The 18,410-nt window shown below is 36.6% G+C and overlaps 1 protein-coding gene across 1 annotated transcript in view; it reads right to left on the bottom strand.

The window, feature by feature from the left end:
• The window catches only part of LOC106099383 (amyloid beta A4 precursor protein-binding family B member 1-interacting protein), a 31,564-nt gene extending 21,475 nt beyond the window's left edge, over positions 1-10,089 (bottom strand). The window contains exon 1 of the mRNA XM_013277919.1: positions 9,681-10,089. Within this exon, the coding sequence (XP_013133373.1) occupies positions 9,681-9,695 (15 nt within the window). The 5' untranslated portion in view covers positions 9,696-10,089. The remainder of the gene's footprint in view (positions 1-9,680) is intronic.
• Positions 10,090-18,410: the final 8,321 nt, after the last annotated feature.

Genomic DNA, 18,410 nt, shown 5'->3' with positions numbered 1-18,410 from the left:
TCTCACAAAATAAAACCAAGTGGATTTCTGTGGTTTCCAATTTAAAGTACGCAAAAGTAATCGTAGGTGGAACTGCGATTTGTAAAAAAAAACCTCTACCGTGAATTTACAGGAATTGTACATCCTATACGAATTGAACATTGTAAGGTAAAATTGCGCTTTTGGTAGCTCGATGCTTTAAATCATTTACTAATAAAAAAACTGGAAAAATATACTAAGAAATACCAAGGGCGTCGGGATATCGCGGTTGTAAACCCTGAGGTAATGATACGACAGTGAAAACGCAGCGTAAATTCGCATGTATTCCCGTATCGATTATACTCGCAGGCAAAGCCATCGAGAGGCAAGAAGCGTGTAATCGTGCAGACCCTCGCCCCCGACAGAGGGCGCAGCGTGAGTCATACGTTAGCGCGTAATGACTCCGACACACTCGATTCATCATGCAGGAATTTCGTATATTAGCTTAATTACAACATAACCCGTAACTCAAAGGTGTAGGCAGAGTACTGAATTCCATTTCGCGCTAGCAAACCTACCCATTCACATATTTACGCATAATAGTCCGTTTGGTACTTTAGTATTTTTTCCATTTATTTTAAGGCAGTGTAGATAAAACAATTTTACCCCATACGTGTTATTTGATTATATAGCTTTGTTTCTTAAAGTCTATAACATTTACGAGTATAAATATAGACTATCCCATAAATAAAGTAATTTTTTCTAATCCGATTGGTAGGTTACAAGGTTAGCACGTACAAACTCAATTTTGTGATTTAAAACTAAGCTTCGTTGCGTCTGTTTGAAAGCGATAAGCTCAACAACTGAAAGGATTTTCTTATTGTTTTCAACAAACATTGAATGGATTCCGGAAAGTAACTCTTTTTGATAAATTCGTACAATTTAAAAGACGCCATTTTAAACATAATCGTTCATAAAATAGGAATCAGTATAAATGATAAAAAGAGCAAGTTAGATAAGAGGAATGGACTTTACAAATGCTAAATGCGGATATAGCAACTGCTGAACAGAGGGCGACATCTATTGACAATTTCGTTGACCTTTAAAGTATAATCGTCAAATGTACCGATAGATGGCGTTGATTTATATCACACTCTTTTTATCTTATGATAAAAATAATATTATTCAACTAACGTTTTGTTAATTTTGTTATTACAGTGAATTGAATTATTGCAGCAGTCATAATGTTCTATCTATCCGAATGTTAAATGATAGGCCACTCTTAAAATTCGTATACGAGTAATTGACGTCCGTCCGATTAAAAGCGGCGCTTCCGAAGCGGGGTGTTTATGATTTTTTCAGTATTGGGCCCTTAGTGTCATATTGTATGAACACAAATTATTACCACGTCTTTTGCTGGTTCGCTAAAATTTACATTAATTTTACTCCTTTTGCATTAAACTAAAGAAAAAAACAAAAGTAACTAGCCCATTTTTTTTCTATACAATTTTCTACGGCTATGCCAAACATCCATTCATCTAAACTTTCGCATTTATAATATTCGCGTGAAGTATAATTACCTATTGATTAATTAGTGATAAGTTGACCTGAGTAACGGAGTAAAACTCAAGTTACGTAGTTCGGAAACGGATTTCATGAATTTATCAAACCAAAAAACTAACGAATGGTTAAATGTAGCTTGGAAACCGGCCAGTAATTGATTATCTGAATTCATTTAGAAATAAATAAACTACGTATGCATACGTAACTATTTTTTAAAACGTTTTCAAGAATACCCTCGTATAAAGTTAAGCACAGAAGCATTTTAATAACATCTTATGAAAAGGTAATGAAAGTGCATTAAATTGGCGTACTTAATGGAATACCGAGAAAAACGAAAAAGCCTCTCCCTGGAATATTGAAGAACTTCAGACAGCGAGAATCCTTATTTCAAGGAATGCAGGTTTACTGCGATATTTTTTAATTAACAAACATATAATAAAATGGACTGTCTGTTTGTAATATCGAAAGGAAAATTCCAGATTTCGGAAATTCGGAAATGTATTTGCGTTGCTAATAACGCATTTTTATTTCATCTGTCTGTCCGCTAGCCGCGTTTGTTCGGGCCGATTTCGAGCGGATTTTCACTGAAGGGTAGCTTACATAGACGGGCATATTATAGGCTACTTTTTTAATTCCGTGCTATCTAAATTGTATAACGGGTGGTCCAAATTAGCGCTAACGAAGTTGCAGACGACAGCTCGTTAAGAAATAAAAATGTATATTATAGATAATAGGAAATAAAAAATGTATTTTTATAAAAACAAATGTAGTACAGTCAGGGAATCTGGCGGTGTTTCACTGCAAACGCTTCAAATATTTGAACGTAATGTACACATTGAGACACGGAACAGTAACCAATATGACGCTTTTTAAACGTATCTGAACGAATAAAGTACGGTCAGCGGTATTTGGCTTATTGTTTTTCATTATATGCAACATAGTGTTACCTTATTGGAGCGTCGGTGGCTCAGTGGTTTAAGCACTTGACTTGTAATCTACAGGTCTTGGGTTCGAATCCCGCCGCCATGTACCAATGTGATTTTCGATTTTTCGAATTTTCATATGTACATAATTTACCCGACGTTCTTACGGTGAAGGAAAACATCGTGATGCAACCTGCACATATCCGCGAAGAAATTCAAAGATATGTGTGAAGTCAACCAACCCGCACTTGGCCAGCGTGGTTGACTATGGCCTAGTCACCCTAACATTAGGGTAGGCTCCGAGCCCCTCGGTGGGGACATATAGTGAGCTGGTGATGATGATGATGATGTTACCTTATTGGTATGTAAAAAGAGGAATTTGTCAAGTTGCAAGACATTTTCTTTTTTTACACAAAAAGGTGGCAAACGAGCTTGCGGCCACCTAAATCCGCCAAAATGGCGAAGCGACCGCTGCCCATAGACATCCGCAATTGCAGATGCTTTGCCTACCCTAAATTGACGGAGGAAGAGACGCACATAAAGAGGATATTTCCTCTTCCTATGCGTCTCCTCCACCGTCAAATCCACTTTCCCATCCTTCCCTTATAAGAAAAAGGTGGGACGGGAAAGGGACTAAAAATTGGGCCTCCGGCACCACGCTCACCAGACGAAACGCGGAATTGCGTCCACTTCACGCCTGTCTTCTATGTGGTCGTGGTATTACACCAGGCGAGCCGACCCATTCGTGCGAAGATGTAAAAGCGGGCTCTACCACTGTTAAAATTTATTTTATTTATTCTGAAACTGGAACACAGCGTAATTCCGCGACTGTACATGTAATTATTTTATTTATAAATATTAAAAAGGTTATCATTTAACTGACATTAACTGTTTCCTGAGTGATAGGTTCAACGGAAAATATTGACACACAATTATATTTTTCTTAACGAAGCAATCGACCTCTTAACTTTTGATATAACTTCGATTCGACAACCCTGTAGTAAAAGGACATAATTTTAAGTTATCATCATTCTGCCCTTGACCAATGCTCTTCCTTAGATCTCTATGTGTGAGTGTGTGTGAATGTGATGTGAATATGAATTCACTCCCATAACTAAGTACATCTTTGTAATGTTTTATTCTGTGGTGAAATTATTTTACGGATAATACAGTTTCAACGAATTTGTTACTAATAAATTTTCAACGGCGAAAATATTACATTGTGTCAGCAAAATGTGACACGTTTTGATGGCATGGGAACGACAATCTATATTAAACACGTGTGCTATATAAATTCATTCATTTTTAATCAAACGGTTTTTAAATACACATAAAGTTTACATTTAACAGTGGGAGTGCCCGCTTTAACATCTTAGCACTGTAGGGCCGGCACACTCCCAGTAATACCTCGACCACACAGAAGACAGGCGTGAAATGGAAGCAATTCCGTGTTTTGTCTGATGAGTGTGGTGCCGGAGGCCTAATTTAAGTCCCTTTCCCTTTTCATCCTTTGCTTATAAGGAGAGGATGGGAAGGGGAATTTGACGGAGGAGGAGATACATTGGAAGGGGAAATGTCCCCTTTATGTGCGTCTCATCCTCTGTCGGATAAGGGTAGGCAACGCATCTGCAATTGCGGATGTCTATGGACAGCGATCGCTTCGCCATTTTGGCGAATTCAGGTGGCCGCTGGCTCGTTGGCCACCTTATCTGATAAAAAAAAATAAAGGAGCTGAATTGCGTCAAAGGTGATATGATTATGGTAAGATGAGACGACTGATGGCCGGTTACATTACATTTATTTTTATTAAAAATATTAGTAGATTTTGTTAACTTACTAAAATTTCCTTTATCTACTCCAACTAAGCTCTAGGCTTATGCTAGGATATGGTTCACGACAATAGTCGAATGGTGGGATACGAACCCTCGACCTCAATTTCGGTAGTCCGTCCATCTAAACTTTCACATTTATAAAATTAGTATTATGTTGTAGGTAACAATAAAATAAATGGAAACTTCAGAAACCCGGTGCTAAAAGAAACAAATACTATTGAAACAATAGCAAACAATTTGTAATAAGAAAACAAACGTTATTGTTACTATTTAAATATTGGTACAAAGTACGTCGAATCGAAGTAAGAAATAAAGAGCATCCCTGGGAGAATTCCTACAGATTGGACGTTTTTTATAATCAAATTGAGTAAATAATCAACGAAGGTTTATTTTGTTCCGAGAAATCTCCACTCAAAACTCAAAGGACTGTAATGAATCTGTTGTTTATCTGGAATTACGAATAACTATAGGCATCGATGTTCAATTTTGTGTTCATACCTACTCTTTAAAAAAAAATAAGAAAAACTAAAAACAGCACTTAGTTTGGCAAAATGTTAATGAAAAATAGATGACACTTAAATCGTCAGTATCGATCGCTAAAACCTTATCGAGATTGCTAAGAGAGTAAATAAATTGTTAAAGAGGGTGACTAGCTCTGAATTGCGGTGGCAATAGGGCGGGTTCACACTAGCGTAGTTATTGTGGATGAGCGTCCAAACTTGCAGTTCATGCTTCTATTAAAGTAACGCATCTAACCATGATAATCTAGACATTCATTAAACGCTTAAAGTAGTTATAAATTTTAAATTCCAAATATGACAATTACATAGTTATACTAGTGCGTAGTCTTATAAAGAATGAAAAAGAGTACTGCAGGTTTGATTGCATTTAATTTCCCCAATGTGCACAAGCCCTTAGAAGGGCGCGGCAAGAGGGCGCCGAACGAAGGACAATCTACTCTAAGATGCAAAGAACAATGGCTAATTATACAGCTTATAGGGACCAAATATGGCACAACAAATGTTAAGCAACAATTTCGAATTCAGTAAGCATTAAAAAATATAAATCTAAAGAATTATTGTATTGACTACAGAATAGCTTGATACTTGCAATTCCTCTCATTATATGGAAAAACAGAATACAATATTTACTAACGCAAGTGACTGCAGTCAAAATTCATAGTAAGATAAAACATATTTATTCCTGGCTACATTTTATCATCATCGTCAGAGGCACTTCAGCCGCGGGTGGGCCTAGGCCTGGTCCAGTATATTCCTCCATATCGGTCTATCTTGGGCCTTCTGTTTCCTTAATGCAGACATTTTAAAGATCTCGTTCGACATCATCTTGCCATCTTTTAATCGGCCTCCCGCAGGATCTTCAACTTAACATAACTTCAACAGTGGTAGTGCCCACTTTAACATCTTAGCACGAATAGGCCGGCACACCCGGTGTAATACCACGACCACACAGAAAACAGGCGTGAAATGGAAGCAATTCCGTGTTTCGTCTGATGAGTGTGGTGCCGGAGGCCTAATATTAGTCCCTTTCTCTTTACCACCCTTTTCTTATTAGGAGAGGATGGGAAGAGGAAGTGGATTTGACGGTGGAGGAGATGCATAGGAAGGGGAAATATCCTCATTATGTGCGTCTCCTCCTCCGTCGGATGATGGTAGGCAACGCATATGCAATTGCGGATGGCTATGGACAGCGGTCGCTTCGCCATTTTGGCGGGTTCCGGTGGCCGTTTGGTCGTTTGCCACCTTATGATATAAAAAACTTGTATAATTTACTTTTCCATTTGCAATCGTTTGAAGACATTTCATCAATACTCATTATTAAACCGATCTTTTGGACTCGAAGAAGCACTTTATTTGTCTTAGGAATTCCTCTTTAATAAGCGCAACTGACAATGACAATAGGAGTGAGAAATAATTTTCAATGACATTCAAAGATGTCAATCCGCACTGGGCCAGCGTGTATATATGTATGTATGTACCTCTAATTTAGTATAGGGATTAGGTAGGGTAAGTAGAAAGATTCTTTACTTTTAATTCGCGTAAAATGTTGCTTTAATTTATTTAATTCTACATATTCATCTTGTATACAGAGGCGCCAACATCGTCTGAGACATAAATTATAATTGCAAATACAATATGCGAACACACTTCGTTTCGAAGCCACTGAACACATCAAAGCTATTTGCTGTATTTAGTTATCTCGGAGGTCGTAAGATCAATTGGCGCCGGACGCAGAATCTTAGTACATAATACGTTTTTATTTAATAAACAAGCTATCGCCGGCGACTCCATCTGGGGGGAATTAAAAAAAAAATATTATGCGTCATTCCAGGCTGTCATTTGTACAAAATTAGCTGTTGCCCGTGACTTCATGTTGCAGTTTAAAAGTTCAAAACTGTCTCTTCTTATTTAAAGCCCAAACCTAGTTGATAATTATTTATTATTTACCTTGTAAGTGTTAAAAATTGTGTCAATCTATGACATAACATTAGAATCTAAGCATATTATACATAGGGACAGATGCAGAAGTGATTTTGTTCTACACTATGTAGTGATTTCTTCCAGATTCGTTAAACCGTTCTAAAGTAAAGTGACAAACATCCATACAAATTATGCCATTAATATAAGTAAGTAAATCTATGTATCTATACTAAAATAATAAAGCATAACCCACTCTTCTTTGTTGCCCAAAATGTCAGCAATCACAGCATATTTCCGAATAAATCTCTTGTTGTTAAAAAGCCCTACACTTATGTCACGCTTTAGACTATATATTTTTACGCCGTTAAACTTAGAGGTATATATTTTGGATAAAAACCCGAATGAGGGAAAGAGAGCATAAGTTGTTGCCAACATCAAGGAAGTAAGGTTGCCATGGTTTGACATCATGTTATGACATTTTGACATTTGCAATTGAAAATTTGACAAATGTGAACAATAAAATGATTTTTTTTATAATTTAATGCGGATAAAGTCGCATGGGAACAGCTAGTCAGTAAATAATTGTTATCCATCTGTTATCCATTACGGAAGATGACTCGTATCATCCGCACAGAGTAGCTATGTAATTTTTAAAACCTAATCGGAGCGATTAACTTTTTTTTTAAATCGACGATAATTATTTAGGCTATTAAGTTAACTGGATTTGGTCTGTGGAAGTGAAAGACTCCTGATTGTCTTTATTTTGTTAAAGAGGATGACGTGATAATCATCTGTTAATACGAGTAGTAATCTTTTTTATTTTTCATTTCTGTATAGGTATGTAATTAGTACGGCCGGTTACCCTAATAATTAAGCTATATGTTACTTGAGTGCGAAAGAGCCAGCTGAAAATCAGCGCAGGAACGGCTTATTCCGTCCAGCATACGCTGAGCTGGCTACCTTTTGCCACGATTGTGTTTTCTTTAGAATAAGTCCTTTTATGTAATTCCTATTTTTAAATACATATTCATTCATTCATTCATTCAGCAGTGGTAGATTTTTAAGCTATATTTCCGTCGTTTAAACTATCATCTTTACTTAATATGAAGAGAAGTAATTTGTATTTTTGTTTGTAATGAAATATACTAAAACTACTGGGTTGATCTCAAAAAATTCTTTCACCAATAAATAGCTACGTTGTAACATATTTATCCGTGCGGACAAAGACGCGAGCAACAGTTAGTTAAATAAAATTTCCATTATATTTTCGCACGGTAATATTAGTTGGCGAATAAAATGTGAAACCGAATGTACCAAGGTGACCACAATGGGTATGTTTTTCCACTTTTTGCTGGATATCGTCTAATCTTTGAAAGTTTACTAGACTTTTTAAATTACTAGGCCGATTTTAAAAATTCTTTCAATGTTATAAAGGTATTTTTTCTGCGAGTAACATAGTCTATATTTTTTAATTTCACGCGGGCGAAGTAGCGAGCCACAGCTAGTGGTTAATATTGGAAGATTTGCGTTAATTCAGAAATGTTGAATGAATCAGTTTATAAATATAAGGGACGTTGATATTTACAAAGTGAGTCTGGCATGAGATAACAAACAGTGTAACTGATGTACGCAGTTATGATTTCTGTTTACTTTAGTGTGTATTAAACGACCCATAGTGCGTCACTTAGATAGCGTAGGGCTGTGCCAAATGGAAATGATTATGGATGTCATTAAATGTTTTGGTGTTGCCGGGAGCTGTGCCGGAGTAAAGGAGCGGGTGTAGCGGAGTGCCGAGCGACCGGCTCGCCCACGCGTGCTCGATGGTGCATGTAAGCACGCAAGCCCGACAAACATCACTCTTTGTATGTCACCGATAAATCGTGGACCCAGCGCGTTTGGATTTAATCTAAACCTTGTTAAATGCAGGAATTTATTTCGAATTGACGACGACATTTCAGAATTTAATAAAAAAAATACAAAAACAATGTTAAAAGTCCCTGATTCTTGACTACCGTGAATGAAAGCAAATAGATTGACTTCTATGCAAAGTGTAGAAATATAATACCGCAATTTGTAAATTAACTCGTTCCATATGCTATTTGGAAAGACTATACTTGTTGGGGCAAAATACAAACGGACCGAATACACAATTTGCCGGTGACACATAACGATCTGTTGTATTGAAAGGGAGCTTAGTGGACGCCTATTTTCTTGTTTTATGTTAAAATCGTATTATAAAGTAGAAAGTTTAAAGACATCGAAGGAGTTCTTTCATGTTTATGGAAATTTTATTTATTAAGAAAAATGTACCATTGTACCGAACATTGGATCGAATACATCTTGAAGCGAAGCGGAATAAGAAAAGTCCTTCAACAACGTAAGAAGATTATATTCGAAAGATTCTTTTCCTCGTTAAAATGAAACTTGGTACCGAAGCTTATGTATCCTCAACAAGGGCCCGTTGGGCCATTGGAAAGATTGAATCCATACCATTCTCATTGGAAAAATTCCCATTGAGTCGCTTCATCGGCTGGAAGATTGGCCCAACGGTAAACATCTCTCAAAATATTCAAATGGCAAAAAGATTTTTAATTCTTCCAACGAGAATCAAAAGTTCACATTACATTCATTAAAATTATTTGGTCATTTTGTGTGGGTACGAGACAAAAATCAACACAAACTCATCGCAAAGATACCAATAATTAAGGGAAAAGTAAAAGTACTACGCCATGCTAATCAGGAAAATAAAATAATAAGGACATAAAGAGGCGGCTGCGGGGCAAGGGGGCAGGAGGCAGGAGGCAGGGGGCAGGGGGCAGGAGGCAGGGGCACAGCTAAGCACAACACAAACTCGCTTCTGTTGAAATAAAACTGAAAGTAAATCGCATTGCCCATACAAAATTTAATTAATATTGTAAGTAATAATAAAGCTGAGGAGTGAGGAAGGCGCAAGGATGCATTACCTGATGTGCATGCATGGTAAGGGTCGGCAGCGCTGGTCGCACTGCGCTAGGGCTGCCACTGCAACTCCGCTACTCTAAGTCAGCCAGCCACGCTGCCATCACTTCATCCCACACAACTTCTCCTCAATTGCCACAATACTTTGTTACTCACACTTTTATTACCGTATCCAAAACGCTTATAACACAAACGCTAACCTATTTTTAGTCAGTTTTGGATGATCACAGAAAGTGAACCGCGACTTGGGTCTCTTTATTACTCTAATTGTGAATAATGTTCATTGAAGATATAAATTTCATGCACGCCGGAGGGATAGTATCGTAGTGATGCAAGTTCGTTGTCCGCGCTTGAACTTGGCATGAGATTGTCTCAAGATGGGAGCGCACACACGACGTCCACCCGCGGCGCTGCACTCGGCGGCACTGAGCCCGCGCCCACCCGCGCCGCCCCCTTACGATCGCGGCGCACCCCGCCGCACCGCGCTTCCTCCCCCGCACGCTGTACTATACTAATAAGGCAACATTACGTCACCTAGATCCGCTAATGGAAAATCGAGTGTGTGTGTAATTGTGAATCGTCGCTTGGTTTGCATTGCATACACTTCGCTTCCGGCTAGCGTAGCGCGGCCGCGGCGTGATAGCCCGGCCGGGTGGCCGGACGTGCGGAGGCGGCTCACGATATTTGGCAGACACTCATATTAAAACCGTATACCATTTATGGTTTAAGTACACGTATATAGTTCCTATGGATATCTGAAACCCGTTATTGGATGTACAAACAATTTATAAATCCGAGTCTAGCTATAGAGGGACAAAAGTAGAGTGGAGGGTTTGTATAAAAAAACATCGGTATGTCTTATATCGACCATAGAAATATTAGTAACTTTAGAATATTCTTATAGGAAAATAATTAACACTATTCGTAGTTTAGTTAAAAACATAATATACAATTTTTTATTTTTTAATTACGTTTACCGGGAAAAGTCTCGGCCCTAACCCACATTCGGGATCTCCAAATCAACCTAAATTACGGAACAATAATGTATGGAGTTTTTTTATAGATAATAGCAATTATAACGGAAATATGTGAAGTACGTTACTCATGTAAACACTGGCATACAAAATTTCCGGCGGCGAGTAAACCAAGTGCTGCCCTATAAATAACTTTAGGCTAAAGAAAATTTTATATCTTAGTCATACTAAAAAATACAGAATTAGAACGTACGATACACCGTTCACGGTAAAAATTAACCTAATCTATACATATAATAAAATTGGAGTTTCTGTTAAGTATTAAATATTATAAATGCGAAAGTATAAAGATGGATGGATGGATGTTAGAGTTTGTAGCTTAAACGGCTGAACGGATCTCCATGAAATTCGGCACAGATGTAGAGTATACTGTGGAAGAACACAGGCTACTTAGTTTTTTTAATTCCACGCGAACGGAATCGCTTGCGAAAGCTAGTATACCAATAATTTAGCAAATAAAGAAAACAGTAAATAGGGGACTTTCAAATTTAACACTTTATTAAACAAACTTTATTATCAGTAAGGGTTGCCTTCGACTGTTCAAATCGATTCCAGACCGATTAAATGCGTTGATTGAAAAAATACCACAGCGGAAGGAGGTTGCTCAGAGGGAAAATTTACATTTAAACGAGCTAAGGCGACACCTCGCAGAAGTATGAGGATATTGCCTAGCGTTTTTAATGTATTTAAAACTATCCATATCTATTTTAAAGCGTGGTAAATTATTAAATCTTACTTATCTTACTTAATATTATAAACTAGCTTCCGCCCGCGACTCCGTCCGCGCGAAATTAAAAAAAACAAAAGTGAGTAGCCCATGTGTTCTTCAAGACTATCCTCTACATGTATACCAAATTACATCGAAATCCATTCAGCCATTTAGCCTACAAACTCTAACAAACATCCATCCATCCGTCTATCGATCCATCCATTTAAACTTTCCCATTTATGATATTGGTATGACGTATGATGTGAAAGTTTAGACAAAACAATAAACCAATATAAACAATAAACCTGTTATCATAAGATAATCATAATAGGTTTTTGCACGTGTTGCGTCGCAGGTTAGTGTAAAGATCTTAACTAAAGAGCACTCACTGACCTGTCTTCACTTTAGTCTTTCATGCTAGAGGCTACTAAAGTGTTAATCTATGTTTTTTTAGACAAGTAGAACATCTTTGCACTATGACTGGCTTGTCCTTGTATAATGACCACATAAAACTATCGTAAGGTGGAGGTAATTCCTCGTTTCGTCTGTTGAGTGTGCGTATAGAAGGCCTAATTTTCGCGGGATAGGATGTATAGGTAGGGGAAATATCTTCTTCCCCTCCTCTGCGGATTTAAGATAGACAACGCATCTATAAATAAGAATTTTTATGGACAACGGTCGATTCGTTATTAGTCAAATCTATACTAATATAATAAAGCGTAAACACACACTTTGTTGCCGGAGATGTCATCATTTACAGCATATTTTTAATAACTCTTTTTTTAATAAAAGCCAAGCCATTAAACTTAGGGGTAAATATTTTGGATAAAAACCCCAATGTGAGAAAGAGACCATAAGTTGCTGCCAACATCAAGGAATTATGATTGCCATGGTTTGACATCATGTCATGTCATTTTGACATTTGCAATTGATAATTTAACAAATGTAAACAATAAAATGAAATTTTTATAATTTCATGCGGATGAAGTCGCATGGGAACAGCTAGTAATACTATAAAAAAGCACATGACTTTGCCATCTATGGTCGTTGTATAGTAGAAGTAAGGTTGGCAATTAATGGTCGTTGATTGTTGGCAAAGTAAGGATCGCAATCAATGGTCGTTGAATATTGGCTAAGTAAGATTGGATATCTTTGGTCGTTGTCAGTTGTATAGATTTCAGAGAGTTCCAGCTGGCCGTTTCAAAAGCGAGGCATTGATTGTGGCGAGTTTTCGATGAGTACAAACGCAATACTATTGCTCTAAAAGGACATTGGACAGGCAATCTCTATCTTATTGGATAATAGATACTTTGAAATGAATTCTGTGGACATATGTATCAATTTCGTGGATTTCGAGTATATTTAACAATTTTCTTTGAAATAAAACTCGCTATAGAAAATCGCAGTGTGTTAAGACGTGTTACATAGCAAATCTATTTATATTCAGTTACGACTTCGACGGACGTTGCTGTTAGAATAAATAATTGCGATCCTAATTGCTACCCAGTAACGGTAGTACAGGATAAAGGAGTGCCTAAGGGTCTTAAATACATAGAGTGCTAGAATCTTTCAAATACAATTTAACACAGATCGGATTTTTAACTTTATTGAAATACTAGCTTTAGCCTCGAACGCAGGCCGTCTGGAATTAAAAAAAAACAATAGTAAGTCGCCTATCTGTTCTTCCGTTTATCCTCTTCATATATGCCAAATTTCATCAAGATCCGTTTAGCCGTTTAAATTACGAACTCTAACAAAAATCTATCGTTCCATCTAAATTTGCATTTATAATGTTAATATGGCTTTTAAAAGTGGTAGAGCCTGCTTTAACATCTTCGCACGAATGGCTCGCCAAGTGCAATACCACGACCACACAGAAGATAGGTGTCGAGTGAGAGCAATTCCGCGTAGTCCGATGAATGTATGTGACGGAGGCCTAATTTTATTCCATTTTCTTTCCCGTCCTTCTCTTATAAGGAAAGGATGGGAAGGAAAAGTGGGTGTGATGGTGGAGGAGACGCATATTTACCTAGATGAAATTTCATCTCTATGTGCGTCTCCTTCTCCGTCTGCAATTGCAGATGACTATGGGCAGAGGTTCGTTTTCGGCGAATTCAGGTCGCCGTTTGCTCGTTTGCTCATATTATATTCAAATATTAATTAAAAATATTATGGACTAGCTAATGCTTGCGATTTCGTCCACGTGAAATTTAACGCAGCTTTTAATGGTAAAAGAATTTTTCAAAATCGGCCCAGCAGTTTTTGAGTTATTTAAATAATATAAATTTACAAATACAGATCTTTCTTCTTTATATTATTAGTACATAGATTATAAGTATAAATTACAAAATAAAGTACCGTTCGCGAACAGTTGCAGAATAAAACTGATGTTTGCTATTTGAATAAATAATTGTTTGATGACAGTGGTGTTTAGTGGCCTCATGGTTGCGTGCACGTAATCACATGGACGATTCAACTGTTGGCTGTAACAGTTTCACACGAAGACAGATCAGTGTAGAGCACTATAGACTACAGTACTGCTATTGGCTACATCCCCACACGATTGTCAGACAGAACAGCATTGGTCATCTAGACTACAAACTCACAAACAACATTTAAAGTTTTTTCAAGCGAGCTTATCACCTTCTCAAAGGTCGGCAACGCATCTGCAGTTCCTTTGGTATTGCGGATGACCATGGGCGTCGATGAACATCTCGGTGTTCCCGCTACTCGTTTGCCCCTCCTCTTATATAAAAAGTGTATGTTGTACGTCTGCTAATAGCAGTACAGCCTGCTCTGTGTCATTAATTCAACTTAGTGTGAATCTGCAATAAGGGAGGCTATCCAAGAACGTTACCGTACTGGACATCTTTATTGATTGCATACTTTGAAGTAACAGTTAACAGTATTTACTTTTGTGGACACATCTTAATGTTTTATTTTTAAATTTAAGTCTAGATTGTGTACATTTAGGTGTTAAGATTTTTTTTGTTCTGTTAAAGTTGTGTTCATAATTTATTCAGTAAAATATTCTTCAGTTTAAAATCGTTTAAAAGTTCCTCTGATGATACCCATTGCCATGGAGAAGAAGCTAAGAAATTGGAAGCCAGCTCCTCCGTCGAGTATTGAAAAATATAAAATAGACAAAAAACAAGATAGTAGCAGACACTAGCGATAACATCGGGTCGCATATTATCAGATGCTTTAATTATCACCATTTTCCTATGACATTCTTTGTATAGCTATTAATAAATCGTGCACTCCAAGTGACTGGGAGTACAAACAATCAGATGCCACTTCGGTTCTGCCTTAACTCGGATGCGATAGTCCTAAACCAATTCAGAGCGCAGCTGCCGACCGCGCCGCGCCGCTTCAAATAATTGGTAGTTAAACGGACAAACAGACGGCTCGCTCTCTAACTCCTTGCAATATTTAATACACTCGAGACTACTCGTCTTACGGATAGTTTAAACTATTTGTCTATTACGTTTAAATTATCATGGATTAGAGCAAATTTAAGAGCTAACAGTTTTGTAAGAAGTAACTAAATCTAGAAGGACTTTCATTATTATGTATTACGCGACTTCGCCTGCGTGGAATTTAAAAAAATATAGCCCATGTTACTGACAGACAAATTACCTTTCTAGCGGTATAAGAATTTTTAAAATCGGCCAATTACTTTTTGAGTTATATTAATATATACAAAAATACCAATCTTTCAGCAATCTTTCCTCTTTATAATATTTGTATAGATAAGAGGAGTACAAAAATCAATCCCACTCCAGGACAGATTAATTATCTTCAGAGATTAAAGCAATCTCAGCAAATGTGTGGAGATCTATTACTTAAAAATGATTTAAATCAATAAGGCCCTACCGTACTTTAACTCTTCTATCCGGTTCATTATTATATAGCCTTTAGTTGGAAGTAGTATTATTGAGTGACTTGAAGGTAATATATTAAGATTGGCAGTAAATGGGGGTCAGCGAAGTAGCTCCAGTTTATTGAAAGCTCATCGGTTGACCACAAAAGCTACTTCCTTTTGATATGCGTTAAATTAGTAGTAAAAGCTCGAGTGCTGGATTTCTTTGTAGTTCTTTGTATTAGAAAAGATGTGGTGGAAATAAAACGTAATTGAACTCTCTAATTGTGAACAAATACAATGTTTTATTGAAGAAAAAAATATAAATATGTATTAAAAAGTAAAACTGCATTTGTGCTAATTGCGCGTTTAATTAATTTTACGAAAATATATTATACAAGAAACTGCTTTAGATATGAAATCATATGTCTTGTTGAGATCACAATTTCACTAATCTAAACTTTCGTATTTATATTATTAGTAATGAAAAGGACCAGAAACAGGAAGGAGTCCGCGAAGAAATCAAGGAAAATTTAATCAAACTAAAAACGTAAAATGAAAATAGATAAAATGTATGTACAAAGGGAAAATTACAAACAGAAACAGCCTAGCAAACGTTATGAGAATTTATTGAAGACTGACAAAATGTTTACAAAAAGAATAAAATTTTAAATAATGTAAATTCTAATTTTAATAAACAATAAAAAGTAAAAATGTATTAAGGATACTAATTGCATCGCCAACAAGTAACATCAATAAATTTTATCAATAAATAATCAATAATATGCATTCAAAGATAGTCATAGTTAAATCTAATCAGGCATTGCCTAGTGTGGGCATCACCAGATTAATCATATATTAAACTGTATTCTGTATATTTCACTCTGGCGAGCATGTTATTAATTGGTTGCCAATTGGATTTGTGCTTTGTACTGTCTAATTTGTTAATTAAGACTCGACAATCACTGTCTTTCATTGTAATTAAATTAATTATATAAATAAATCATAAATTGCTAGAGTTTCCAAATACGAAGTTACCTCCAGATTTATTAACTAGTCGTGGAACTTTAACCCTCAAGCTAGACAGCAATCAGTTCGGAGATAACAGATGCGTCGCTTTGTGCAGACAGAACTGATTCGAACTGTGCTCGCTTCGACGAACATCGCATCTGTTCAATGCTATTGGAAAACGCCTTAGGTGTTCCCACTAAATACCTAGAACGCACTCGTGAGGTATAGCTACACTATGACACCGTAGCATTGAACAAAGAGATTCCATCAATTTATACTACATAAGCATAACAGAATATAATACATGTACTAACACACATGAACATAGCACATAGAAATGATAACTGGCACGAAAAATACTGGTATGGAAGAATAGCTTGACACTGGCTTCTCTTCGTCTATAACAATCCTAAGAACATTTCATTTGGCATCGACTAAGTAGTAAGCGAAGTAGCTGTCATGCCAACTACTACTTCATGTTACTGGCATGTCTCTTCCCACCGTAATGATCGCTGTAGTATCAAATTAGAACTAAACTTTAGCAGAATTATTATACACAAAACTTCAATAATGTGGGTAGTTTCAACATTCATATCTGTAGATTTATTTCACAATCGGAAGTCGTATAATTCCAGATTAGTGGGCGGCATCCCACACTATACCTGCGACCTCCCGCGTCCCCACCCTCCCACTAGATGGGTACGCAACTCGATCTATAAGCGATTAGTACTAATCATTTGAATTAATTACTTATGGTATTTAAACAATACGAGTATAATTGTTGTTCATAATGATTAATATTCGATCTTGAACCCTTTCTGGTTATCTAATAGATATCTAAATTAACATTTACTTAAAATTTAGCAGACCAAGATTACAAAAAAACTGTTTTATGGTTTAGAGGTCGAGGACAATCAATAATACAAATCTAATACTATAAATGCGAAAGTGTAGATGTATGGATGGATGTTTGTAGCCTAAATGGTTGAACGGATTTCGATGAAATTTGGTATAAATGTAGAGGATAGTCTGGAAGAACACATAGCCTACTCACTTTTGTTTTTATTTTATATGACGCGGACGGAGTCGCGGGCGAAAGCTAGTACTTTAATTTTTTTTTAATAAATTTAGACTGAAATATCTGCATACGTTAAACCACATTTAAAAAGTTATCTTACTTTTGAATGTTTGTGATATTACAATAATTATGAATATCAAAATTTCAGCGGTTTATTTCAGTCGATAGTCTGACTATATTTAAAAGCTTGAGTACTCATGGTACAGGTAACTCAGAGGTATGTGTGGGGAAGGGTATGGGAGGGGGGGCTATTCACACTATCCTTTGTGTCGGACGTCCAGCGACAAAGCCTTTTATTCCACTCCACCACATGTTTGTGTCGAAATCAACTGCTCTTTTAAAATGTACTCTATCAATAATGGAACGTAGTTCTCTCGACTGACGGCTTAACTGTTGATAATATAAACAGTAGAAGATTCGTAAATAACTTAGTTAAGTAGACTGTAAGTTCTATCGTTTTTTTCCCGTAATTATTAAAGCACTTCTTATTACTTCAGTTTTGATCACAACTATATTAGTAAGCTGCCAACCATGACACAGTTAAAACATGTAGGAATGTAAAGATATTATATTAAAACTAGCTTCTTCCCGCGACTCCGTCCGCGCGGAATTAACAAAAGTAAGTAGCCTTTGTGTTCCTTCAAGATTATGTTCTGCATCTATGCCCAATTTCATCCAGATCCGTTCAGCCGTTAAGGCTACAAACTCTAACAAACGTCCACCCATCTATCTAAACTTTCGCATTTATAATATTAAAGTATGAAGTATGATTATATTACAGTTATAGCTAATCGAAACATGTACTAAAGAAAGCAGCTTAGTGCATTGCATGAGGAAAGCAATGTACAACGAAATTAAATAAAAAAGCATCAAAAATGTTAAAATTAGACAGTTATTTATTGAATCGTGCGAAAATCTTTGGAGAACTTGCAAAATTGAAGTCAGAAAATCGTATTCCAATCAAAGGTCCGTAGCGACTTTTCACGGAAGTGAGGTTCGTAAACTGCAATATTGGAGCGAGGCAAAAGCGACAGCTTTCCG

This window comes from Papilio polytes, unplaced genomic scaffold (genome assembly GCF_000836215.1).
Source record: "Papilio polytes unplaced genomic scaffold, Ppol_1.0 DF824124.1, whole genome shotgun sequence".
Lineage (NCBI taxonomy): Eukaryota > Metazoa > Arthropoda > Insecta > Lepidoptera > Papilionidae > Papilio > Papilio polytes.
Note: the sequence above shows the minus strand (reverse complement) of the source record. Positions and strands in the feature narration are given on the sequence as shown.